Genomic DNA, 27,681 nt, shown 5'->3' with positions numbered 1-27,681 from the left:
TTGTTTTGAATTTCATTTTTTATTTATGTAATAAATTGTTTTTTTAAGTTTTAAAAAATGTGTGTTTCTGACATTTTATTAGTTTGCTTTTTAATATAATTAAAACAAATTAATAAATTAATAATTAAACAAAACTAATAAAAATTGACAAAACAAAATTAATAAAACTTTAAAATTAAATAAAATAAAAAGCTAAATGAATAAAATTATATTTTTCTAATAGTATTTAATTTTTCGTTTTTAGTACATGACTACATGAAAATGAGATGTTGTATTAGCAACTAGCTGTTTTGTTTTATTTGATTCTATTTCTATTGAGATTTTATTTTATATGATATTATTTCAGTTAATGTAGTAATGGCTTTAGTTTTGGTTTACAGTAATGATCCTGGTTTAGTCCGAGTCAGAGCAGTGCCTCTCTCTCTGGAGTCCGAGTGCTTTTGCTCCAGGATTGAGGAAGTGCTCTCTTCCTGACAGGAAGTGTTTACGGCTCCCTGACAATCCCTTCTGACTGAGCAAGTCCGATCCTGCCCCTTGAAATAGACAGGGAGTGGTTAACACGCCTCTCCAGCATCTCAGCGCCGGTCTCTTACAGCGAAAGCTTCCTCTGACTCAAAATCGATGCCCTGTAAATGGTGTTTTTCCCATGATCCTCCTCGGCGCTGGATGTGAGTTGTGTGTAGACTGTGGCTGTGGGTCTCCACCCGTCGCCCTGCTCTGGAGTTTCTCTGAGGCCACGCTGTTTCTGCCTGTAATCAAGAGATCTGCTTTCCTGCGTCAAATACAACAACTACTGAGCTGCAGCTGAACAGAGGAACAACTGACTGGATCTCATGAAGAAATATGCATGTTATATTTCAACCCAAAATCAAAAATATGAGAATTTATATTCTGCATGAATGACTTTTTTTGTTTTTGTTTTATGCAATAATGTTAAGTGTACAAGTGTATAGAGCACAATATATTTTGAAATATCTGCATGCATTATAAATATGCACTTTTGTTTTTTTTTATATTTCAGTTAATTTTTTATTTATTTATTTATTTTTACAAGTAATTGATAGTTTCAGTTAACAACAATAACCCTGGTTCAATCAAACTATTTAAAAACATTTTTTTTTACAAACGTATTTTTTATGCAATATTTTTAATATTTAAATTATTTTTTGTGCATTACATTACTAAAAACTGACAATAATAGAATAAATAAATAATATTATATAATGCAATCTTAATTGTCCTAAAAGTAGGGTCTGTGCTCTTTATGAAAAACATAATTTCTCTCTCTTTTTTAACGTTTTTTTTTTATTTTGGGTTAAAAAAAATAATCCTGACGTTTCTTGAATTTTCACCAGTGCACACAGGTCCACAAATATTATTTTACAACTGATGCTCAAATAAGTGTGCACTGCACAATATATTCTGAAATATCTGCATGCATTATAAAAATGAAAACATAAACATTTCTTCTCCCTGCATCTCCCTCCATATTTCCCTCCAAAATTCCAACTCAAACCAGTTGGGAACAGAACAAGAGCTGAGGGGAAATTGTGTTTTGTCAAGCGTGTCCTCTAGTGTTTAATCTGGAATATCTGCGCTGTGTTAAAAGCGAGTCGCGTCCGGTCGAGTCTCTGGCTGAGCGGATGATGCTTCAGTTCATGACATAAGCAGCAGAGCTGAGGATAGATGGAGCGTCCAGACTAAATGAGAAGAACTTGCTGAATCTCTTCTGATGTGCAGCTTCAGCTCCGTCATGCTTTATAATGATGCTGGATGCTGAGAGCAGATCACGGCTGCTTCCGCTCCAGTCTGAGATCAATAACTCCTGACACACGATCAATGGCTCCGGTAACAACTTCTGCAAGTGACAAAAAACAAATCACTTTTGCTGGCAAGCTGTGTGAAATCCAGGGCACTTTTATGAAATGTGTGTGAAGAGAGTTACAGTGACTGAGAAGAGAACGTTCATTGATAATTCATGCAAATACTTGCTTTTTAAAAATGTTTATACAAGTTTTTTTAATATTAATTGTTTATAAAAATATTTTGAAAATGATTTTAGCAAATGGCTGCAATATAACAAAGAGTGAAAAATTTAAGGGGGTCTGAATACTTTCCGTACCCACTGTATATATATATTTTTAATGAAACCCATCAATGTAGCCTACAGTGCTGTATTAGCCTACAGTGCTCTTAATATTCTGTATTAATCCTTTCTCATTTTATACATGGTCATACTATTACATATAATTATTTTAATAATTAGTATGGAAGCAATCGGTCTTTATATATGGATGTGAATGCGAGTGTAATGCATTTCTCATAACTGCTTGTCTCCAAATGCATTCTTAATATTTTATTAATATTACTAACACTTAACTATTAATACTTACACTTACGTATGGTTATCAATGATCACAGTATTTAAAATAATTGTAAATAATTATAGTGAGAGTTCTGCAAATGACAGTCACATGCGTCGACTCTTTGATGAATAGCTTTGGATAAAAGCATCTGCTAAAAACATGAATGTAGAAGTAAGTGTTTTTTTGGAAAAAGTCTCTTATGCTCACCAAGACTGCATTTATTACACTTATTCATCAAGGATGCATTAAACTGATCTATTTTTGATCAAATAAATGCAGCTTTGGTGAGCAGAAGAGACTCTGTCGTGACCTCGGTTGTGATGGATGGATCATTTCAGTCAAAGGCATGCGTCTAAGCTGAATCTAAGCTGAATTTCAGTGTGGACGGATTGAGACGGAGACCAGAAGAAATGCAGGCTTCAGTCTCCCTGCGTTCATGTTAATTGCTTTCCAAATTAATTTCCCTCTAATGGAGATTTTATGATTCGAATCTCTTGTAATGAGTCAAGCAGTTCAGCTCAGTACAGTATTCATATTTCTCAGTACTGGAGCAGAAGTTGTGTGTTTCTGCTCGTGCAGATGCTCGGCCTGAAGGCAGCAGTGTGTTTGCAGTCGTTGCAGACGATCATGAGTCTCTGTCAGGTGTCGAGCTGCTGCTTCTCTATTGCTGAAGGGCTCAAGGTTTAATTAGCTGCTTAGTTTTGGCAGTTAGTCCCTGCTGGTAGATGCCATAACTACACTTTCTTTATTGATGGTGATTCAGAAGTAGCTGTGCATTCTCACAGTGCATTTTTTTCTCAGTATAATTGTTTTTATAATAATTTTACTGTAGATGTTTTACCCAAAGCATAATATAGATATTTTACTTATTTATTTTTATTTTTATAAATCTAAGTATATATTTATTTTGTAAATTATATGTAAAATATTTTATAATTTTTTATACAATACATTTATCATTTACTTTTAATTAAATTAAATGAGGTTTAATTTCTTTTATAATAAATACATTAAAAATAAATAAATAAATACCCTCTATTTATTTTATATTTTATTTTATTTTTACTTTAATTTAATTTAATTTTATGTGATTTAATTTAATTTAAATTAATTTAATTTAATTTAATAAAAAAAAATATTTTTTTATTTTTTTATTTTTTATTTTTTATCTTGTGCTTATTTCAAGCATAGAATCTGCTTGAGTCTTGGTTTACATTTACAACTAACTTTAGTGACATTGCTGGACTAAACAAGCTCAGCCTCCTGATCTTACACAAGGTTTATTCTGTCTGTGGGTTGGTGCAGTTGATCTTAGAGCAGTAATTAGGGCTGTTTTTCTCACCATGTTCCTCAAGGGCATGTGTAGCGTTTGCATGTGTTTTTGACTTTCGTGTCACACCCAGAGCATGCAGCCAACAGATGGTCATCTCACTCCAGGAGGCTCTGCTCCCCTCACAGAGGCACACGGGCCCCGCTTTACTAAGAGCCACTGCACTTAATTATTCTCTCCTCGTTCAGCACAAACAGCTTGTTAAGTATGCTTGAGTGGAGGACGGATGAAAATCACTCAAACTTTGCATATATGGGAAATGCAGCAACATGCTGTTGCTTCAATATAATTAGCCTTTCCCTTATTAATCCTTTAAATCACTGAGAGTTCAATCTTCTCAAATACGTTTTAGATAATTGAGTGACCAGGGGACCGTGAATAAAATAATGTACATTTAAAAATGTGAAAAATATATTTAGCTTTTAAATAAATCAGTTAAATTCTATTATCTTAACTTCTCAGCTATGTTAATTTCACATGCATTATTAAAATATAATACATTTTGTGTAGGCCGAAATATCTTTGTTCATAGTAAAATGTTTGCTGAAGAAGTTTAAATGTGGTTTTGAATAAATCAATTATTAAATAAATTCCATTATGTAACTTCTCAGCTATGTTAATTAATATACATTATGCAAATGTATTTAATTTTGAAGAAATGAAATTCACTGTAATTAATCTCTTTGTTAGTAGTAAAATGTTTGCTAAAGAAGTTTGAAATGATTTTGAATGCATCACTGATGGTCACAGCTCTTCTGTTTTTCCTCTCTTTATGTTTATTTGACCTGGATGGCTTTATAGTACTGAATCAGCTCAGTTATGAGGGCGAATCTCACTCTTTGAGAGCGTATTAATGCTTTGGATGCCTCCGTGTCAGACTCAGATAATGGTGTTTTGAGCTCTGTGGACTCAGGGAGTTGAAGGCTGACCTTGACGTGTTTCAGAGTGAAAACAGCTCCACTGAAACCACAGCATTAACAACAGTGAAAAAGCTTTTTGACTGGCTTCTCATGTGAGATTGAAAGATGGCTATACATATATCTGCTCCTTCGCGTCCTCTGTTTGACGGTTGTTTGTCCTTGCTTTATGGTAAGTCCACATTTCCAGCATAAAATCAGCTAGTAGCGTCTCCAAGCGCAGGGCAATATAGAATGTGGTATTTGAGCCAGGTAATATTTGAGAAATACCTTGATGGCGTTATTCACTCAAAAGGACATCTGCCGTCCATCTGTCAGATGCTAATCAAGCCAACATATTCAAAATGAAATGCAAGCATGCTACATACTTACAGTACATACATACAGTACTGTGCGTTGTATTCTTCATACTGCCTACTGTTTTTCTATAAATAGTATGCAAACAGTTATTTTAGTATCATTGATGCACTATTGCAGTTTTTATGAATATTTTGAATTAGATTTTGTTTTATAGTTTCTGTTTTCATTTTAATAGCAGTTAAGGTTTTAGTAATTTTACTTTTTTTTTTGTTGTTAGTTTTAAGTTTTTTATGTCTGTATATATTATGTCTATATAGTCTTAATTAAGCTTTATTATTTAACTTAAGTTATTTTTGAGTTCCAAATTAAACTAATCAGAAATAAAAAAATATTGAAATAAGAAACAAGATTACATCATAAAAAAAAAATAAAAATAAAAAAAAATAAATAAAAAAAAATATATATATATAATTACATAATACAATCTTAGTTAAGTTTATTTTATTTCAAGTAATAGTTTTTAAGAAAATAGTTACTGTATTATCACGTCAGCTCACTGTGAGTGACATCTAGGTATATTCTCAGAAATAAACACATTATTTAGCGTTTTAATTAAATTCCATTTAAAAAATCTCTACATTTGGCAGTCAGATCACATGCTGAAAGAGATGTTAAAAATCATGCTTAACTTCTGTTTCATTCGTCACATTGACTTACTACATGGTCAAGTAGAGAGCATTGCATTTTGGGACATTTTGCATTTTAACTGTTCTGTCCAGTGTGTTTTGTTGTATACTTTCAAAATTGTTGTAGGTAATCCATGCATACTGAAAATCGACATGCTGTGCACAGTGTGCACACTGCATACTGCAGAAGTGGTAAGAATAGTATGTACTTTGCATAGTATGTCCTTTGGTCCGATCCCATAAAGCGCTGATGTGTTCGGCTCTCTCTGACGCTGGTTTCTGGTTTTAGCTGCAGTCAAACAGTGTGGTTTGGGTTCGCTTTCGTCCCTCTGTAAACACTGGAAAGGATGAGGGGAGTGAACATGGCAGTTTCAGAAAGCAAAGAGCTCTGACTCTGAAATGAATTGTAGAGCTGTTGTTTCTAACATCTATCACTGTGCCATTAAAGTTTGTGATTAACGGTGATGTTTTTGCAGGAACTTTATCTGTGGTAGGAAAGTAAACTGGAGTTTATGTTCATGCTGGGTCTCATCCCCTGTCTCAATCCCACAGCACACAGAGGAATAGCCTGTAATTACATAGAGATGATGATGGCCTCGCTGTTCCTGCTTAGCTACAGCCCCCTCATACCTTAAACTTAGAAAAATGCAGGGTTTCCAGCAAACTTAGATTTAAAATACTAATTTTGGATCTTAGATTATGTAGATGTTTTTCTTTTCCGCGAAGATTGTAGATGTTTTGATGTTAAAATACTTGTTCTTCTCCACTTTTATGTAAAGAAACTGCAACAAGTAAACCATTTGTAAGTTGATTTTTGGAAAAATCATTTTAAACACTGATTCTGTGGAGTTTTGTTTGCTTGACCGGCCTGATTTGAGTGAATGCATCATTGTGTCCACCAGTGGCATAGGGTGGGACTACCTGTCTGTAAAAGGGTTTAAAAAAGGGTTATAAAAGGGTTTGCCAAATGGATAAATGTAATTGTAAATGAATATCTCAAAAGCCTGGAGAAAATCAGCATTGTATAGTGGTAAGCCATGCAAAGGCTTAAAAACAAACAGTAGCACTTTAAAATCAATTGTGTACTGGATTGCTAGTGGAGGAAAGCCAAGACTGGTGTAATATGATCCTCATTCTTGTTGTCTGTCAGAAGATTGGCAGCTGCATTCTGGAGAGCTGCAGGAAGGACAGATGGTGCTGAGAGATTACCGTATAAAGAGTGTTACAATTGTAAAAGAGAAGAAGAAAAAGCAAGTATATTTTACTGTGGTGAGATACATTAATCAAAATGGAAGTTGATCAATTGGACATTTTATTGGTTGTGTTAAAAGGTCCAGATATAATGCATTCCCTCTTATCGTCATAAAGTAGGTTTCTTACCAACCAAGGCTTAACTTCTTCCAGGCAGTAAGTGTGGATGGTCGATGACGTTCACTTGGTGTGAGTGGTTTGACAACTGTAAGTCATTAGCATAGAGTTGATAAAAATAAAAAAGGTTGTGTTTGTGGAAAACTGAGCCCTAAGGACACATATGCAGTGGGAATAAAATAGGACCTAGAACGGAGCCATGTGGGACTCCACAGTTTAAAATTGCCGGAGAGGAAGACAGATTCATAAAACTGATGGAAAAGGGGGCTTAGTCACTTTAAGCAAAGCAGACCCTGTGCTATGGTAGGGTCTAACTTATCAGAAATATCATCCAGTATACATGAATCAAAAAGTTGTGAATGGAACATTGAGGTTTCCTTTTATGTGTGGCTAAGGTCTATTTGTAGTTCTCCAATTATGGTAATGCTCTTGTCTTTCTTTGACCACAAACCATAGAGAACAATTACAAATATTCATTTCCAAAACACACACTGACCTTCTACAAAGAATGTAAAATATGTGAGATGAATGGTGTTTGTTTAAGTTTGTGTGTAGAGTGAATCGATTGTGTGACCCAGCTTCTGCTGCACTTGTTTTGCTCCAAACTATCTCATATGGTGGCAGTTCTGCCCCAGAGGAATGCCGAGAGTTGTCCAAATTCAAAGTCCAAACCTCTGCCAGAGACCAGCACAGCAGATGGCACCATCTCACTGAACTCTTTCTCTCTTACTGAGGGCAAAATCACCAGCATGTTTCATTTCAAACCGCAGATCATGTTGCCATTATACTAAATTGAATTATTAATTCATACTTTATTAATAATGAACCACATTGTGAAAGGATATCACAGTTTCCTGAACATGAGTATTAACATTGCAGAATGCATTGTATGATTGCATGGTTGGCTTCACACATGCATAGATCTTTGTATTGCTGGTAGTTCACGCTCCGTTGGATGACTGGTATTCCAGTACAACATTTCCTTGTACAGAGGCTTATTGTTTTGTCACATCCTTCCTTGAAATTGTGTATTTTGAAGCACCGAGTCGTTGATTACAGCTTTGTGGTGTCAGGAGACCAAATTCCAATTTGACAAACAGTCTAGGGGTAATGAATGAATCTCAGAGTGTTGGTCATGTGCATCTAATTACCATAATGCGTGTGAAATACCCTTTAGAATAAGGAGAAGAACAGGGCTGCAATTAAACGTGTCTGCCTGCCAAAGCCTGTATTTGTGCAATGTTGTGTGAGCAGAGAGGAACAGTTTATACTTCTTCTGTTGATTCGTTTTGTGTGTCTTAGAGTAGACTCAGTCTCAGACGGCACACCCACAAACCACCCATAGTCCCCTCGCTGACTGTCTCATACATATTGCACATGAATATGAAATGGATTATACCATGATAATAGGCCAACGTGAATGGATTTTGGAAGATAGATGATTATATGTTCACCTGGTGTGAGTGGTTTGACAACTGTGAGTCATTAGCATAGAGATGATAAAAAGAAAAGCTGTGTTTAAGGAAAACTGAGCCCAAAGGACACACATGCAGTGAAAATAAAATCAGACCTAGAACAGAGCCTTGTGGGACACCACAGTTTAAAATTGCGAGAGAAGACTACAAATTCACAATACTGCCGGAAAAGATTTTGTCCTTCAGATATTATTTGGTCGCCTTAAGCAAAGCAGACCATGTGGTATGGTAGGTTCTAACTTATCCGAAATATCATCCAATAAACATTAATCAAAGTTGTGACTAGAACATTAACAGAATCTCAGAGATTCATTCATTACCTCTTGAGTTAATGAGTAGAACTGTATAATTTGTCTTTGTTTCTCTGTTATATTTGTGAAATAATGCATATTTATTACTTTTAGAAAGGAAATAAATAGTAAATTACAAAAAATGTATACTACATTTTTATTTTTAACAGTGTTTTCTGTACAGGCGGTCTTGGACTGAAATGTCCGTGTAATGATTTGAATTTACTCCCTTTTGATCTGTTTTGCCTTTTCAGATAAACCCACATCTTAATAATACATACAAATTAATAATAATAAAGAAAAAGTATTACAGTCTAAGTGAGAGGTTCTTGGCCAAAGTAAGATGGAGAATGGACCAGACTTGGTCAATATATAAAAGCTGGGCTAACAAGACTAATCTTTGAGAGTATTTGTGTGTGAATTTATAATTACTGTACGTGTGACTGAAGAGAGAGTTTGGCTACCTTCTGTGCCTTTCACCACAGCCTCCTTCTACAAGCATCCTTTGAGTCCTGTCCCTGCAGAGAGAGGAACAGTGGGGTAGAAATAAATTAATGAAAGTGAGAGAATGAAATTAGTCTCATCTTCTGATTCTCTTCTCACAGGGTAACCCAGACTTGATTGCACTTCTCTGTTCGATTTATAAAAACCTTTAAAAGGGTATAGGCCTTGATGTTGATATATTTTTACTGATATACATGCAATTTGATTTTTGGAAGCAGCCAATGACGTAATTAATTTGACAGCCCTAATTTAAATGATGCTTTTTCTCTTTAATTTTGCAGCTCATCATCCTAGAGGACTATGCCGACCCCTTTGACGCAGCGGACCAGGTGGGTGGCACCCAGACGGTCACAGAAAAGCCAACGGAGAACGACGGCTACATGGAGCCCTACGAAGCGCAGAAGATGATGGCTGGTAAGATGACGGTGTTTTCCTCCAGTAATTTAATGCATCATTTTTTGTGTTGTGCAGCTTGATGATTGTGAACTCTGAAGTGGCTTCTGGGAAAATATAATCAAGCATGATAATGCATCTGGGCCTATTTAAATGTGTGCACTAGGCCCATGGGATCTCGCTCAATTTATGCTTAGTAAGTCACTCTCTTGCTGTTAAACATGGCTTCCATTAGATGCGATTGGTTTTTTCTTAGTACTTGGAAATGTGGTGTCTAATTTCCTCTGTATTTCTGTTGAGTGCTGTAAACTGAAAAACAACAATTAATTAGATGCTGTAGATTGTGATGGCTTCCTTTATGTGTTGCGAAACATCTGCTCGGTGCTTCTGTTTAGTCAAAATTCATGGGTCTGTGGCAGCAATTAGCCCAGCGTGAGCGGAGTGGTGCTCGAGGAAATCATCTTGCCTGTCTGAATGAAGACGGCAGCCATATGTGAGCTGTCTAGAGTCCGGTAAATACAGTGCAACCTCCATAAACAATCTGCATATGTCAGGCGCTGTGGTCTCGTGTCCATGTACAAGGGCACAACCGCATGAACGCATGCACACGGATGCTGTCAGCCATTTGTATACGCTGCAATAGGGTTTGAAGAGGAAGTGGCTGTGTTCCTCTCTCTCTGTCGTGGCTCCAACAATAGAGAGGCGATCTGTCATTGATTCACTGCAGTCTGGTGCTGTTAGCCTAGAAGAGCCAACCAAATTACTCAACAAACAGACCATGTAGATGCAGCATAAACAGTGTTTCTCAAGGTCAGACTGAGACACTGCAGAACTATTAACAGCTTTAGTTTACCATGAATGAAAATCCTGCCGTTTATTCACTCACATGTTGTTGTAAACCCTAAAATGACTACAAAAATAGTCCGTATACAGTACAACTCTGGGTAACACTACAAAAAGGTCTCGTTTGTTAACATTAGTAAATGCATTAGCTAATGTTGACTAATATGAATAAATGCTAGTTTTGTTCACAGTATTGTTAGTTCTGTTAGTGTACGTGTCACTGTCAGTGACCCACATTGGGTTTTTGACCACTGAAAATGTGTCCAATTTAACAATTTACTCTTGGAGCCATATTGAGATTTTAATATCAGTGGAATTGAACCATATATGGCCTTTAAAATAAGGAAACCAAAAGAAAAGTTTGTTAAAAACCAAAATCTAAAAGGATACTATGAGATCCTTAATACTTCTTGAGTTACAGCCATGCAAACTTTGAGGGGAAAAAAAACAAACTCAGAGCACTTTTCCCCATTTTTGAACTGTCGCCTTTGGCATTTACTGCAACAACGATTGCAAAAGAACGCACGCATGCACGCACACACACACACACACACACACACACACACTTGCATCACATTAATGTGTGAGAGTGCTTGCCGTTTCCTTCAATACTGTGTGTGGAATATCTTACTAACTAGAGGAAGTGAGCAATCTCTCTTTGTATTTTTCCCTTACTTTCTCTTTCTGTCACTCACGCAGACACGCTAAACTAACAGAGACACTTTCACTGAGCTGCTGTATGTGTTTAAACACGTCTGGAGTTTCAGGAAGGCAGTAAGGCTGTCGTGACCTGTCAGCCTGAACTCTGTGTTCGTGTGTGATGATACTGGTACGTCTCTGCGACACGTTTCACCGTACGAGAACTTTCCCACAATCCCAAGGTCTCCTGTGCTGCGCAAACGAACACTCTTGGTCATTCTGATGAGATTATACACACACACACACACACACACACACACACTCGATGCATGAGGAGAGTGCGGTTCACTGGCGGCAGAGCAGCCCTTCATGTAGTGTTTGTGTTTGCTGTGGTGGAGTGGAGTGGAGATGCAGAGAGCAGGTTTGAGGAGAACTCTGAGGCCTGTGATTGGTGTCTCTCTCGGTGTGCGTCTCCTCAGTGAACATTCTCACACTGAGCTGCAGTTTCACAGCGTCTGCTGACTCAGGCTTTCCCTCTCACTCCCCCAGTATTTCATCATTTGGGTTTAGTGGAGTATGTGAGAATGTGTCTTCAGTCCTCCTGGATGTCACTGTACATGTATGTGTGCACATATAAAATGTATTTATTTATTTTGGGGAAGAAAAATTGGGAATAAATTTGGAAATGCATATATCTAAAGAATATTGTCCAGCAGAGAATCCAAAGAAAGAAAGAAACATGAAGACTTCAGATGTAAAAACCTCTAAGTCCTTTTTCTTTTAAATTAGCATTTTTATCAGGCTCCTATGAAAATAACATTGGACATTTTTGAAAATAAGACATTCAATAACTGACTAATAACCTTTTCTTTTCCAGTAAAGTGAAATTACTGAACCTATATTGTTTGTACTTAAGGGGTTAATGGTGACTGCTATCATAAGTATTAAACATTTAAATTTAATATATATATATATATACACACACACACAATGTTATAAATATAATGTGTATATATAAAATCAAGTTTACTTTTATTTTACAGAACAGTGAAGATCAGTGGGAACATAATCAATCTTTTAAAGATATTCAAATTCATTTGAGCCTTTTTACGTGTTTTCCCCTTTACAAAACTATCTTTTTAGACAATCACTTTCTAGACGAAATTTTTTTTTTCATCCTACCAGCATTATTCTAAATGGTGAATAGCCTGTGTGGTTATAGTTACAGTGTAATGGAAGCAGTGACAGGTCTTTTCTTCTGTATTGTGACGTATATTGTGAGAGTGAAACAGATTATTGAAAAAGAAAAAAATGTGGGAGGGACTTGGTTCAGTGCACTGGTTGCTGATTGGATGGAAGCAGATTTGAACGTTAAGAGGGTGGGGTTTAAGCAGACTTCTGAGAATCATTTCTCCAGAAGATCCAGTTATGACATTTTGAATTAAAAATAAGTAAATAATTAAAACGAAATAAATGTATGCATGGATGAATTGCTCGCAATAAGATATATGATGCATTTAGAAAAATAGATGGGTTGAATTTTCTTTTCATGCTGACTGTAAAATTGTCTCAAGTCATCCTTGTGCTGCACCACAGTTCTGATTAATGTTTAACTCTGTTCTGTGACCAGTGTAATTTCCCGTTCTCTCTGCTGTATCTGTCCAATAATGCCAAACAGAAAAAAAATAAAAATAAAAATTGGGTCACTAAATTTTAAGAATTGTGTGCTGACTGTAAAATTGTCTCAAGTCATCCTTGTGCTGCACCACAGTTCTGATTAATGTTTAACTCTGTTCTGTGACCAGTGTAATTTCCCGTTCTCTCTGCTGTATCTGTCCAATAATGCCAAACAGAAAAAAATAAAAATAAAAATTGGGTCACTAAATTTTAAGAATTGTATCATGCCAGTGGCTTTATAGAGGAAAACAGCATGATGCTGCAATCATCATTTTTATATAAAAGTTTCCTATAGAGCTGTAAGAGTCTGTGTGTGTGTGTGTGTTTTGTAATGAGATCAGTGAGTGTTTCTGCTGTGTGTCCCGTGCCCTGCAGATGTGTCCCTCGATCAGAGAGCTTTTATTAATCCACTCACTCATGCCCACACACACACACACACACACACACACACACACTTCTCCGTTTCCCATGTCTTTGCACTCAGGCGAGCTGCTGCATGTTCTGTGATGTTCACTGAGGGCCGGGGAGCTGAACGGCCGCAGACTTGTACAGACAGAGCTCTGCTTATGTAATTCTGTGTTTAGTTAGCGGTTCCCAAGTATTTGGGAGTGATGATACACTTCCGTTGTGCCGCGGAGCGTGGAAGTGTTAAGACTGACATTCCTGGAGGATGCGTGCGCTCGTGTGTGATCACTAGGGCGGCTGCAGCGGATAGTGGGCGTCAGTGTCTGTGGATGATGGCTATTAAGTGTCCGCAGCAGTGGGTCAGTATCAGTCCTCCCATTCATTGCGTGATGTATCGCTCCCTTAATGTAATGACCGCTTGAGCTCAAAGAGATGCTGACTGTGGCGAACACTGGATCTGGAGGAGACCAAACCTTTAGCACACTTCCCTGTTGGCCGATATTAACATTTAGCATTCCTCCTTGATTGATTGATTTATTTTAGTCATTGCCCGTGATATTGCTTTTATACAACAATTAACAAGAAGTTCATGGCAAATGACATTTGGACAGTATTTAGCCATTACCTGTGATGTAATAGTGAGATTTGTTCAAGTTGTTCTTGACAGTGCATAACCTGTGGCCATAATATTGTGTAGTGTTGTGGGTCGGTGTACAATGTTGTTGCAAAGGAGCTTTAAATGTTTTTTATTGTATTGTAGCATGGTTGATATAGTGTTCTGGGTGGTTACCAAGGAGTTACTAGGGTGTTATGGTGCAAGATTGTTACTAGGGTGTTCTGGGTGATTGCCAGGGTGTTGCTAGGGTGTTCTGGGTGGTTGCCAGGGTGTTGCTAAGGTGTTCTGGGTGATTGCCAGGGTGTTGCTAGGGTGTTCTGGGTGGTTGCCAGGCTGTTACAAGGATGTTGGTCAGGGATGTCGCACCCCCTGCTAAGAAAATCCTTTAAAAAAGGTGGTTTGACCTTAGCTGGTTTAAAATGGATTAGCTGGTTTAAACCTCCCGCCCTGACCAGATGAAAAGTGACCAAAACCCGCAAAAACCAGCCCACAGACAAGTGAACCAGTTTAAGCTGGGTTAAATTCTTTTAAATGTATTTATGTATTTATTATGTCTTTGTTGAAGATCTTGGCCTGTCAGATTAGAAGCCTGTAACTGTTATATAATGTGTACAGTTGTATCGGTTAATAGGAAAGTCATATAAAATACATTTTGTGTTGACGATTATTTATGAAAAGATGTAATGGAAGATTCTAGATGGTATCAGTAAGCATTATGGATGCATTTACTATGCATTACATATGAAGTCTTCATAGAAAGTGACCAACGCTTCTTTCTGCCAGCTCAGAACCAGTTTCTGGAGATGGATGCAAGAAGTTTGTCTGTTTGTTAAGCATGAAACTGCACACATGCTATAGACGGATATAGTGATACGCATGACATTTCTAATGGCTGATGTGTGTCTGATGAGCATCAGTGTGGGCGATTCTCTCCTGGACATCATCCTCATCATCTTCATGATCTGGGGCAGGAGCCAGACACACATCCCTCACGTCTGAGTATCTGAGACGCTCCTGCGAGTGTGGATTGAGTTAGAGCTTAATGACTCTATTCATATCTGTCATGTTGGCTGTAGAGTGAGTCTGCACGCTTTCCAGGCCCTTTTTTGAAGAACATAATCTGGTTTCCTTCCTTCCTGTCCTCCTCCTTTCCCCGTTTCCTTCCTTCTCTCGGTCCCCTGAAGCAGTGAAATGGGTGAAAGTTAGCATCAGTAGCAGTACGGTCTGACCGTTTCACTGCGTGAGATGAGAGGAACAGGAGAACGGAGGATGGGACGCAGGAGGACGGGCTTTGTGTCAATTTCAGAGACGCTTTCCAGTCAAATTATCCAGCTAATTGTTTCCTCTGTCTAATTTTAGAGATTAATGTAATGTTGTGAATCATTCTGTTCTCTTGTGAAACTGTAAGTGTTTGGGGAATACTTGAAATAATGAGTAGTTTGGTGAGCAATGGTTTCAGAGTAGTTAAAATATGGTTAAACTACCCTTTTGAAAACTTTAAAGGTATTTACCCCTCATTTCTTATCAAATATCTGTCTCAAAAGCAGTGGGTTTTCAGTGAATGTCGATCTGTTCTCAGTCTTAGTTCTCAGCACATTGCAGTCGACGCTCGGCGATCTGACGGTCTCTGCTGGATTTCACTGATCAATAAACCTGCATCCACTTTAATCCGAAAGCAAACCTCTCTGTTCAGTCCAGATGAAGAATCACTGCAGAACGTCTGTTTGAAAATAAATGCTTGGTTTAATTGAGTTTGATGTCTAATTGACCACGTTCTGTGTTTGTAACATAAACTCAGGTGTCACACAGAGTAAATGAAACGCAGTCTAAACTAGCCTGAGGTGCTTTACTGATTTTAGCCGGTGCTTTCAGATTTATTTAAAACAGAAATCTTTTGTAACATTATAAATATATTTACTGTCACTTTTGATCAGTTGAATGCATCCTTGATGAATAAAAGTATTCATTCCTTTCAAAACAACAACAAAATATCTTACTGACTACCAACTTTTTGAGTGAATTTGCATGAATCAGTGTGGTCTCAGACTTTTGTCATTTGTCACATGATTTGTCATAATATGTTTGGGTATTAACTTATGTGGCGAGTAGAGAGAACAGTATGTTTTGTGCTCAAACACACGCACGCACGCACGCACACACACACACACAACATACACTACATATATTTATTTATACAGCTGTATATACAGTAAATAATGCACAAATCTGTACATAAATCGTCTGTTCCAAATGTATACCACATTATTATTATTATTATTATTATTTTCCTTAGTCTTACTTATTTAAATGTTCTCTCTGTTGCCATGTCATATATGTATGTATGTTTGTACCAAGAGCTCCTAAAAAAACCACAACAAATTCCTTGTGTGTTTGCACACACTTGGCAAATAAAGCTCATTCTGATTCTGATTCTGACACTGACACACACACACACACACACACACACAAGAGAGTAAACTGAAGCACAGACGCACAGTCTCATCTTATTGTCTTCATTACTGTAATAGACTGCGATGCTCTGTGCTCTTTAGGGCTTGTTGTCTTTTTCAGATTTCTGTGCTATTTTCCTCCCACACGTTTACACGTGGCATTTATTCAGCGCTGACCTTCTCTGTGTTGTGTCTCGAGACTCCGGCGCTGAAATTCAGACTCCCAGCAAAGTGGAGCAATTTTTCCAACTGAACTGAAACATTTATATTCTTGTTTTTTTTAATGCTCACCTGTATTAAGTCTCATGAGCACACCTGAGTCCATTTCCAATTCCCAGTGTCTCCGTCTCAAATAAACGCTCTGGATATCTCTCTGAAGGGACCATTAGCGTCACAGTGGTGAAACAACAGTCTCGGTAAATGTGTTGAACTCGGAGTAATTAGTCGTGTGGGTGTCTGAATGTTTCTGTCACTAATGTCCTCCTGTAGGGCTTCACTCGCTCATTAGTTCGTGCATGTTTCTGTTCAGTTATTTATTAATTCGCTCCCTACTGAAATAAAACAGGCTGTGCCTTGCACATTCTTCCGCTGTAAACTGGCGATCTGAGGAGGTTATGAATAGGGCTCTGTGCAGAAAACAAGAACAGAATCATGAAATACAGTCATAAAATGGGATTTACTGTATAAATCTGAATGTCATGGTATTTGGCAAATTTTCGATGAGTCAATCAGAAGTAGAGCTGTACACGTAATCGAAAGGCAGTATGGACTAGTGTCTGTTTTGCTCTAGTACACATACTGAAGCATGCGTGACGCTCATCTGAACACATGAACACATGCACTTCATCTCCAGATCTGCTCTGAGAGTCACTTCACACAAAACTACCGTCAAACACACTGAAACTCACATATCTTCACCACAAACACACAATAAAAGCTCAGTTTAACTTTATAATGAGTAATTATGACAAATATATTACTTTTGTACAGTAGAATATAAAGTACGGTTTAAAAAAGCATTATTTGTAAAGGAATATCACACATAATTTTTTTAATCTCTTTTAATTTAAACTGTAAACCTCTGTTGTGCAGCACTTTGTTTGCCAAAAATGAAAGGATGTGTTCGCATTTCATTAGATTTCAGTACATTGTAAATGATTAAGTTAATTTCTTTTTTGCATTCATTTGATTACCATTGTTTTTGATATGAAATTTTGTATGAAATTATAAAACACAGAATCCAGAAGAATTAAAACGGACAACAGAATTTCTGAAGGAACATACTTCATAAATTCATAACATTTTAATAACTTATTAAACTGTTAAAGTTGTATGAATTCAACTAATTAGACGTCATTTTTAATTATTAAATATTAATTATTAACATTTAATTAATCCATTAAAAAAAGATTTTTGGACAAATTGAAACCAAACAATGCATTTGGTTAAAAAAAAAAAATTGGGTGAAAAAATACTGAATTTGGTAAAAAAAAAACTGAATTGGAAATAAATAAATAAATAAAAAATACAAAAATACAAAAAGGAAATTTCAAACAGATTTCATTGGGCCTCAATTACATTGAGAACAACATGTTATGCAACAAAAATGTTATGCAAGGCCACATTCTCGCTGGTTTACATCAGTACAGTCAATACAACCCTACTGGCCTTTGTTAGGTGTGTGTGAGTGTGTGAGTGTGTGAGTGTGTGTGTGTGTGTGTGTGTGTGTGTGTGAGAGTGTGTGTGTGTGTGTGTGTGTGTGTGTGTGTGTGTCCAGTTGTCCTGTGCTGTAAATACAGGCCCTTATCAGTCAGTAATGTAAGTGTAATCGGCCCCGCTGGACTCTCACTGGATCACCATGATGCCTGATGAATGAAGGACTACAGCACTTCTGCAGCAGTTTTAATGCGGTTTGAAAGCAGCAGGACTCTTACTGCTCATGCTTGGGGTTAAGAAGGTCAACAGTCATGAATAACATCTCAGAGAGCCGTGCTGTTATTTAGACGGAGCACAGTATCATGCATTTACATTTATTCATTTAGCAGATGCTTTTATCCAAAGCGACTTACAAATGAGGAACATTGCAAGCAATTTATCACAAGTCAACAATATCTGCAGTACATGATGCCAAGTTTCAAGAGTAAGCTGGATCACTTAGATGCACAAGCTGGAGGAGAATTCAGATGCAGAAAAGAAGAGAAAGGTGAAGTCCTGAAGCCCCAGCACTGCAGTCTTTGCTCCATTCACAGTTTCTCCATACATTTAAAAAAAAAAAATTTTTTAATGCTTCTTTATTTTTATTTATTTTTAAATGCATTTTATTTATTTTTTATGCTTGTTTCATACTTTGTTTTCTTTTATGTTTTTTTTGTTTGTTTGTTTTTAATAGTTTTATGCTTTTTGTTTTGTGTTGTGTTTTCTTGGGCTTTTTTAACTTGGGCTTTTTGTTTTTTGTTTTGTTTGTTATATGTTGTGCTTTTTTGTATTTGTATTTTGTTTTATGCCTTTTGTTTTGTTATGTTTTTGTTTCATATGTTTTTGTTTCGTTTTATGCTTTTTGTGTCTTGGTTTATTTTTGTTTTGTTTTTATGCTTTTTGTGTTGTTTTATGTTTTTTGTTTCATATTATGTTTAAAAAAAAAACGAGAATGAAAAATATAAGTAGCCATGTAAAATAAAAAATATACTAGTTTAAAAATAGTGCCATTCATTACAAACAGCATTTATTTTTCAACACCAAGCCTAAACAAATTTATTTGAATCGAAACTGAAACTGCACGACGTTAGGCTCATGCATCTCTCATTCGGTCCAAAGTTTCCATATTTGCGATGCAACATTTGGATGCTAAACTCGTTATGTAAAGAAGGATTCGTACTTCAGTCGGGTCACAATATACAAGAAAATCAGCGTCCTTTACATGCGGAGAAATGCGTTTAGAATAACAGCAAGTAGACCGGTGATGACACAGCCTTTATATTGTACAACAGACAAATCAAATTAAGCAGAATAATTTTTTATATGTTTGGTTGACTATGTTTTATTTTGATAATGAACAGGCTGCGATGTCAGTGTCAGAACTGATATGTTGTGTGAGCGAAATACAGAGCGATCACTTGAACAACCTCATACTCTTTTTTATTTTTATTTTTTTATTTGTCTAAATTCAAAATGACTGCAAAATTCATCCCTTTGAAAAATCAAGAAAACAACAGAATGCACTGCTTTAGTCTCCTTGAACATCTTTCTGGCGCCACAAACATGAACCAAAACACAGCTGGTGCGCCTACTCATAAAAGTCTACATTTAGATTATTTGACGTTAAATGCATTATATAAGTCACTTTGGAATAAATCACAGCATGTTTCATGATAAAAAAATTAATTGACTTTCAGTCCAGAAAATAAGGTAGGCTATAGCAGATTATTTCACGGACCCCCTGGCACTTTGAGAACCACTGTCTACACAGAAGAAAGCATTGCAAACATTTTTTTTTAAAAGTATTGAAAGTATTGATGGCTCCGCCAACATTATTCTGTGACTGAGAGACAAAGGCGGCCTTGATTAAGTATTGATGCTGCTATTAATGTGATCTGTGCTGTATATATCTAATGGGACGAGTGCTGTATGATTTGACTGATGGCTCGTCCAGATCCAGATTGGCTGCGTCTGTGTAATTGACGGAGCGTATTGATTTTCAGCTTTATGTGATTTACGGGATGGTTTTGGTCTGGAGTCGGGGTGGGGTCAGCGGTCCGGGATAAAATGTCTCCATTAGGCTTCTGAATCGAATCTGGAAATGCCAGCGAGCATTGTTAGTAAATCTGTACTGAGAGAAGTCCAGAAGTACAGTCTCTCGCTCTCTGTCATGGAGTATGAGTTCAGTATAGTGATTAAATACGGCAGGTTCTGACCCTGGTGCATCTCGAAGAGGCTTTCTGCCAGTCTGGTCTGGTTTTTATTTAAACCACAGAAGACCTCCCCAGCATCAGCGCTCACTGATAGCTGCTTTAAAAATAGAAACCCTATTGATTTATTGCCCTGGTTTTATTTGTACTTATCTCCTGCTCTCAGGCTATGTGAGGAGAGAACAACATTTGATTTGAATGTATTTATTTGTCTAAGGAAAGAATGGCAAACTGAAGAGATTGCTTGGTTTTTGTTTGTCTTTGAGAGAATATTCAAGGGCATTAAAGTAAGCATGAATTCTTTCACATACTAGGCCTGAACGCAGTCGTATTCTCATGCATCGCTGCTTTGCTCAGTGTCAGAACTGTTCCTGTAGCTGCATTGACCATCATCCAGCACTGAAGTTATGCATTTTATAATAGGTTTTAATACTCTACAGGACAAAACAAGATACTTTCATTCATTCGTTCATTCATTCGTTCATTCGTACATTCTTTTCTTTTCTTTTCTTTCTTTCTTTCAACAGTTTTTTTTGGAACTAACAATTTACCCAAATTAGACCTACTAAACCGTTAAACTTTTACTATTACAATAACACAATCCAGAAGAAGATTAGATTATATTAAGCCTCAAATGTCAAATATACATGGGATTGGTTTCTTCTTTAAATTATAAAAAAAGTAAAAATATGAATGGTATTATAATGTTATACTAAAACTAAGATAACATGTAGAAAGAAAACAAAAGTGTGTGTGTGTGTTTGTGTGTGTGTGTGTGTGTGTGTGTGAGTGTGTGTGTGTGTGTGTGTGTGTGTGCGCTGAGGTTTGTCAGTGTGGATTCGGTCGGTTCCTGTAAGAGAGACTGACAGTTTCCAGCTGTACATTCACACAGGTTTCAGGAGCGTTGAGTAAACAGAAGCATTCACACAGCTCTTCACTCAAGAGCTCTGCTGCTTCATCTCATTATACTGAAATGAACTTTTACGGCTGTCACTTACAAAGTCTCCTCGTCTCCAGCATTCAAACCATCAGCGGCTCCTCGATGAAGACCAGAGGCTCCTTGTTCATAATTGAGAGTCGTGCAGAGGAAATGTAATTATATTACAGTAAGATCGATCAGCTCTGGAGTAACACTGAGAGCGTCGTTTGTCATTGGGGTTATTAATAACGGCCTGACGAATCAGCGCTGACAGATATTGGAAGACAAAAAATGAGACACAATCTTGAGATTTAAGAGAATTACTTTAGATGAGATGCGTGTGGTTCAATCTGCTCTCAAGGTTCCTGCTTCTTCTTTTTGTGTAATATTTAGCTGAAAATGTGCTTGTGCTTTATAGACAACATTATAAACACTATAAACATGGGTTTCAGTTCCTGTCGCTCCACAACAAAACATTTCAATTTAACTGCATTCATGAAACAATCAGAAAGAACAGCGCATTCATTATAAACTTTATTTAAAGCAAAGCTGAATCTACTGAAACTAAATAATTACATTTGGAATATTAATTATTTAACCAGTATCACTTGATTCCATGTGTTTTTTAAATCTATAAATATATTTATTTATTATTTTTTTAAATGAATTCCATCTAAAAATGTAACAATATGAATCCGAAAACAAATGCTGCATCATATTACATCATTGTTGCATAAAATATAATTAAAATTTACGTTTTTAAGGCCATTTTCAAACTTTTTGAGCAGATTTTTGTAATACAGTTTGATAAATATATGTGAGCATTTACACTGATTTAAATTTTTGGGGGTTTGTTTGTAGGATTTACTTTGAAACAATTTTCACTTAAACATTGCTAGTAAGTTTCACACAGTTACAAAGAAAGGGCAAGTGACACATTGAATCAAATGTGAAATTTTGAAGTAGAAGTACTGAAATAGTATTTTTTTATTAACATCGTCAGGAAATCATTTTTACCGTGTTCCTGTTTCAGAGGCTCCTGCGTGACCAAAGTGCATTGAAATACACTCATATTGAGTTTGATCGTGTCGTCAGACGTCAGCTTCATTGGCAGGAACAGGAACTCCATCAACACTTCCCAGGGGACTTCCCACGGGTCACCAAGATGGGGTCACTATGGGATTGCAATTTCCTGCTGTGTTGCATTGTGGGTGCTCGGCTCTTGGGCGTCCATGTGCGTGGCACTAGCATATGGTCACCAAGTTGTTCCTGTATATATTTTCCATGGATCTCTATGAGAGAAGCACTTTGGCTGAAGTACAAGATTCTGGTGCGTCTCTGAACGCGAAGGGTGATGTTTCATGTTGCGGCCTACAATGGCCTCTCTCTGGCAGAGCGGGAGAGAACTGTTCTGAGAACAGCTGCTCCGCTCTGAACAGATTGAGGCCTTGTGTGAACACCCGTCTCTGATCAGTCACCTCCACCCACACGCTTGGCCCGAGTCTGACCAGCCTTTGGCTTAGAGCTGGGCATCATAGAAAATACACTGCCACTCCAAATTTGGAATAATTACGATTTATTCAAATTTTTGAAAAGTCTCTTCTGCTCACAAAGACTGCATTTATTTGATCAAAAATACAGTAAAAACAGTGAAATAGTATTACATTTCAAATAACTGTTTTCTATGTGAATACAGAGAAAACTGTAATTTATTTCTGTGATGCGCAGCTGTATTTTCAGCATCATTACTCCAGTCTTCAGTGTCACATGATCTTCAGAAATCGTTCTAATATGCTGATTTGCTGCTCGAGAAACATCTCTGATAATTATCAATGTTGAAAACAGTTGTGCTGCCCAATATATTTTTTTTTTGTGGAAACCGTGATACATTCTATTTTTTTTAGTATTCTGGAAACTTTTGAATAGTAGTCTATCACAGTTTCTGCAAAAAATATAAATTAATTAAAATGAAAAATATTTGATTATTCCAAACATTCAATGCTATTTAATATATATTTGGATATTTATGCATTTTAAGAAATAAAACACAGTATTTTTAGTTTTATCATTTTCATTTGTGTTTAACATAATAGAAACCTTAAACCTTGGACATCATTCCACTATTCACAGTGTTGCTTCTTTTATATCACCAGCAAAATATTCTACATTTCACCAGCTCTCGGTCAAATGCATTCAAAACTACTGTGAAACTGACTTGCTCAGATGGATGTTTAACAGGTGTGTCCTCTGTGTTCTGTTTTTAGGAAACTGTAATTTAAGTCCCGCTATGGTCTTATGAGCCAATTATATTGCATTTGTCTCTCCAAAAGTATTTTCCTCCTCATCAGAGCAGCATGTGTCATAACGTGAGTGCAGGATCTGTATCACGGTTCGCAGGAGAGCCGCTTGAGATTTGCGGTACGCCACTTGTTCTTGAATAGCGTTAAAATTGAGTTTGTTTGGTTGTATAGTGGTTAGTTGTAGTCTGGCTCTGCTACAGTACTCTGTGTGTGTGTGTGTGTGTGTGTTTGTGTGTGTGTGTGTGCTCATTGCATGCCTGTTCAATGTGAACTTGAGCAGAGTGACTGAAAGGGAGACGGAGTGCAGAGAGCATTGACGTCTGCTTTATTGCATTGAGCAGGTGGTGGTAAAAGCCCCTCGTCTAATGCGATTACATGAGAGAGAGAAGGAGAGAGAGAGAGGGAATGGGTAGATGGATGAGCCTCCTCTTTTATTTGCTTTTGGAAATGCTATTACTGCATCCGTCCTGGAAGAGCCTGACTCTGAGCCAGGTTTGCCTCATAAAGGCAGGGCAGCGGCGGGATGAAGTAATTGCCCCTTCCCTCCAGAGCCGGCCTCTTCATCACTGTCATGCTTCAAATTAATCTGTACACACGCCCAATGACAAAACAAAGACAACGCAATGACAAACCTTATTTTGTATTTGTGTGTGTTTATGGAAATGTATGTTAACATGCATTTCCTCTGATATCTTGATGTTGTTTAAGCCTTATGATGACATTGTCAATTGTTTCCTCTTTATGCATTATAAAACTCTAAGTGCTCAGGTCAGAAATGTTTTCCATGTCAGAAATGATTGTCACAATGAGTGGGACGATCGAAGACTTTTACATTAGTGATTGCAGGGAGTAGTTTTAGATATAGACAAGTGTCAGTAACAATGTTGAATTTATGGTTTCATTTAATAATAATAAAAATGTAATACTACTAATTAATGGTTAACTGAAAAGGGTTCATGTACTATAAATACACCAATTAAATTATTTTATTTTATTATTTTTTATTTTATTTTATATTGCTGACTAGGCTATCTTTACATTTTGTAACTGACGTGAGATGGAATCAGTATAATTGCTGCCATAGCACTGGTGCCTAATACTGCCTATAGAGGGGCTTTATAGAAATCTTTAGGGACTATCCGTATTGGAGCTCTAACCACTGAATGGCTGTATATAAGCACTAAAGACCTGTCATGAACTGTCCCAGGTGGGCCGTTCCCCTGTGTTGGCATTTTGCTTAAGGAAGAGCCATTAGAATTACAATGATCCCTCATCCTGAGTCAGCACTGCTCCCAAGAGACATTGTAAATAATTAAAATAACAAAGCCAACTTAGAGAGAAGGACATAAGCACCTTGCTGATGTTTGATTTTGTTGGTACTGGGCTAGGACGCTAGGATTTTATGTATTTTGTTTTATGTATTTTCCTGAAGAAGAGTTACAGTCACCAGAGCTAATGGCATGTAGTTACTGCAGTAGGAGCTTAAGTATGTGAACGTATGTCTAGATATGTATATGTAATAATATGGGTTGTTGCTTTAATGTTATCATGGGCACTTCAAAATACAGTGACTAATTCTAGATACTCTTTCTTAATTGGTTAGATTTTTTTAAATGCACATTAGCTTCTTTGCCATCAATTGGTTACATTTTTAAAACATTGGTTTAAATCAGTTGAAAATTTTCTCATTTAATATCATAATTTTGAACGTTTACTTGATACATTTTTATTGTGTATTGTTTTATAGCATTTAAGGTTATTTGTCTTTTCATCCAGCTGTTTTTTTTTTTTTTGTAATTCACTATTATAAAAAATACTGTATACATTGATTAAAGTGTCAGCAATTATTGTGATCTGAAAATGTGCTTGTATAGAGGGCATCAGAGCATTTCCTATGAACTAATCACTCTCTTGGCTGGCCACAAACTTACTTTGCATATTCAGAAACCACAGTTAGTCCCATCATAGACCAGGCGAGACTGTGTAAGGGACATTTTCATTTATTAGAAAGGGAGTAATTATGCAGAGTGCTGTTGGCAATCAACAGCGATATTCTTAGAGCCGTTCCCTCTGACATTGTAATGGCCTCTTATTTCCACCTCATTGGGTCTGTCATGTACAAAATTACGTCTTGTCATTTTGTCTCTTTGTCTTGGGTTGCTGTTTATTAACAGGTCAAGGTTTTTAGTGTTGCTGGCAAACTTTAATCCAGTTAACCTGAACCTATCAGAGAGCAGTACACAAGCAGTGAAAATAAGACTATCCTCTTCCTTCCTATGGTGTACCTTAGGGCTCTATCCTAGGCCCGTTCATCAAGTTTAAATACATGGCTGCTGAATGCTGAAAGAGGCATTTGCATAGATATATAGATCCTTAACCACACTTAAGCCACCCATATATAATTTCAGTAACATCCAGATAGGACTGTGGCAATTCGCCCCCTAGTGGCAGATCTGATTACTTTATGAAACCACATTTTCGGCTATACAGACATGTGGTGGTTTTGTTGGTATTCTCCAGTAAAGGAGAGCAAGAGCATTTACTCTTTCTGTATTGATCATAGTGGGATGAATAAATCATGAATGATTAGTGAACCATATAGGACAAATGACCTGCTAATACTTTTGGAGGGAACATATGGTTTCAAATGATCAAATTATTGATGATTTTACTCATAACTGTTGATTTTACAAAATAGAATGTAATTAGAATAAAGTTAGATAAAAGTATTGACAATTTTCACCTTGTGTACATAGATTTAATTGGAATGCATCATGTGCTGTCAGATACGGTGAGTCACCCTGTATCTGGTGGCCAAACATTATTTAGCCTCCTTGCTTGTTGGATATGACACAACCAAGCTTTTTATGAGTATGCAGCCTGGTACCACTATTTCTGTTGAGCTCCTGCCTTCTCTTAAATCTGACATTATCTCCATAGGCACAGGAGGCTGTTGTCTGGAGGCCCGCAATCCATTTCTGAGACACCCAATGCAAGATTGCAGTTTCATAGTGAGTAATTGGGACTCAGTGAGATGTGGGCACTCCTCTGTGAAGTCATGTCGGATTTGTTCCAGAACTCCTGCTCGCTGACCAGCCCGTCTGATCCATTTTTTCAGTCCAGTCTGCTGTCATTTATTCATAACTAAATTCATAGTCTGTGTGCCCGCTGGAGTTTTGTGCTTTCTTTTGTTCTGTGTTTCTAGCCCAACCCTTCCCTCTCCCCAGAGACAGTGTTGTCCTATATTTGCATCGGCAGTCTTCCACTCATCCAGGTCCAGTTTAAAAGCACACTTAAAAGACCCTGAATACAGATGGATGTGCTGTTTGCACACTGTGTATCTGCTGTTTCTCAGTGCAGGAACACATCAGGGTTAGGTGAACTTAAAATGGCTTAATGTTGATTACCACAAAAATTCATTTTGACTCGTTCTTTAAAAAAATCAGAGCATCGATGTGACTGGCAGGCACCTACAGTGGAAGTGAATGAGGCCATTTTTTAGAGGGTCTAAAGGTGGAAATATGATGCTTAGATTAGAAATATATAAAAGAACTTGCAAGATTTCTACTGTTAACACTTACATATTACTTGAGCTGTAAAGTTGTGTAAATCATTGTCTTTGCAGCATTAAAGAGTTTACACTGTTATTTTGTCATGTAAACTGGATATAACTTTTAAAAGAAGAGGTTAGTAATGTTACATCACATTAATGTCTGGGATGTGCAATGTATGATGATATCATAAATATTGCTGTCAATTAATTCAATAAGCCCTTCATTAAGACTTTGCTTTTGAATAAGTCAGCTGTTTTGAATGAATCTGTTGAGTAAATGATTCAGTGACTCACTTACAAAGACATGTACTTGCCACCACCTACTGGCGGTGTTATTTTCATATTTAAAGCATATTTAATATTTAAATCTGTAATGTGGGGTTTGGGTTTTGTTTTTGTTTCATGTTCATGTCCATGTCTTTTATTTTGTAATTGTTTCCTGATGTTAGTGTCATGCTTCCCTTGCCTCATGTCTCTCTGCCTTGTGTATGTGTCATGTTCTGATTGGTTGTTTTAGTCATGTGTCTTGTTTCCCATTGGTTTGTTCTTGTCATGTGACCCTCTTGTCTGCTATAAGTTGCCCTCATGTTGCCATTGTCTCTCGTCGTGTATTGAAGTTGTAACCCGCTGTCGGTGAGTCTAGTCTGTTCATGCCACGTCAAGTCTGTGTATCTTGTTTGGATGTTTGGATCACACTGTAAATAAACTGCACTTGGGTTCTCACTTCAACTCGCCTTCAGTGACT

The 27,681-nt window shown here is 36.9% G+C and overlaps 1 protein-coding gene across 2 annotated transcripts in view; it reads left to right on the top strand.

Annotated features, from left to right (window-relative positions):
- LOC107711356 (SH2 domain-containing adapter protein D-like) overlaps positions 1–27,681 on the top strand; it is an 81,233-nt gene that overhangs the window by 7,948 nt on the left and 45,604 nt on the right. The window contains exons 2-3 of one of the 2 annotated variants that reach the window (XM_016516341.1): positions 9,518–9,650; positions 26,324–26,869. In XM_016516341.1, coding sequence (XP_016371827.1) covers positions 9,518–9,650; positions 26,324–26,475 — 285 coding nt within the window. In that variant the 3' untranslated portion in view covers positions 26,476–26,869. Of the gene's footprint in view, positions 1–9,517; positions 9,651–26,323; positions 26,870–27,681 lie in introns of those variants that run through there. The other variant, XM_016516340.1, reaches the window with a different exon arrangement.

Source organism: Sinocyclocheilus rhinocerous, unplaced genomic scaffold, assembly GCF_001515625.1.
Source record: "Sinocyclocheilus rhinocerous isolate Xijiao unplaced genomic scaffold, SAMN03320098_v1.1 scaffold1499, whole genome shotgun sequence".
Taxonomy (NCBI): domain Eukaryota; kingdom Metazoa; phylum Chordata; class Actinopteri; order Cypriniformes; family Cyprinidae; genus Sinocyclocheilus; species Sinocyclocheilus rhinocerous.
This window is presented reverse-complemented; position numbering and strand designations above follow the sequence as displayed.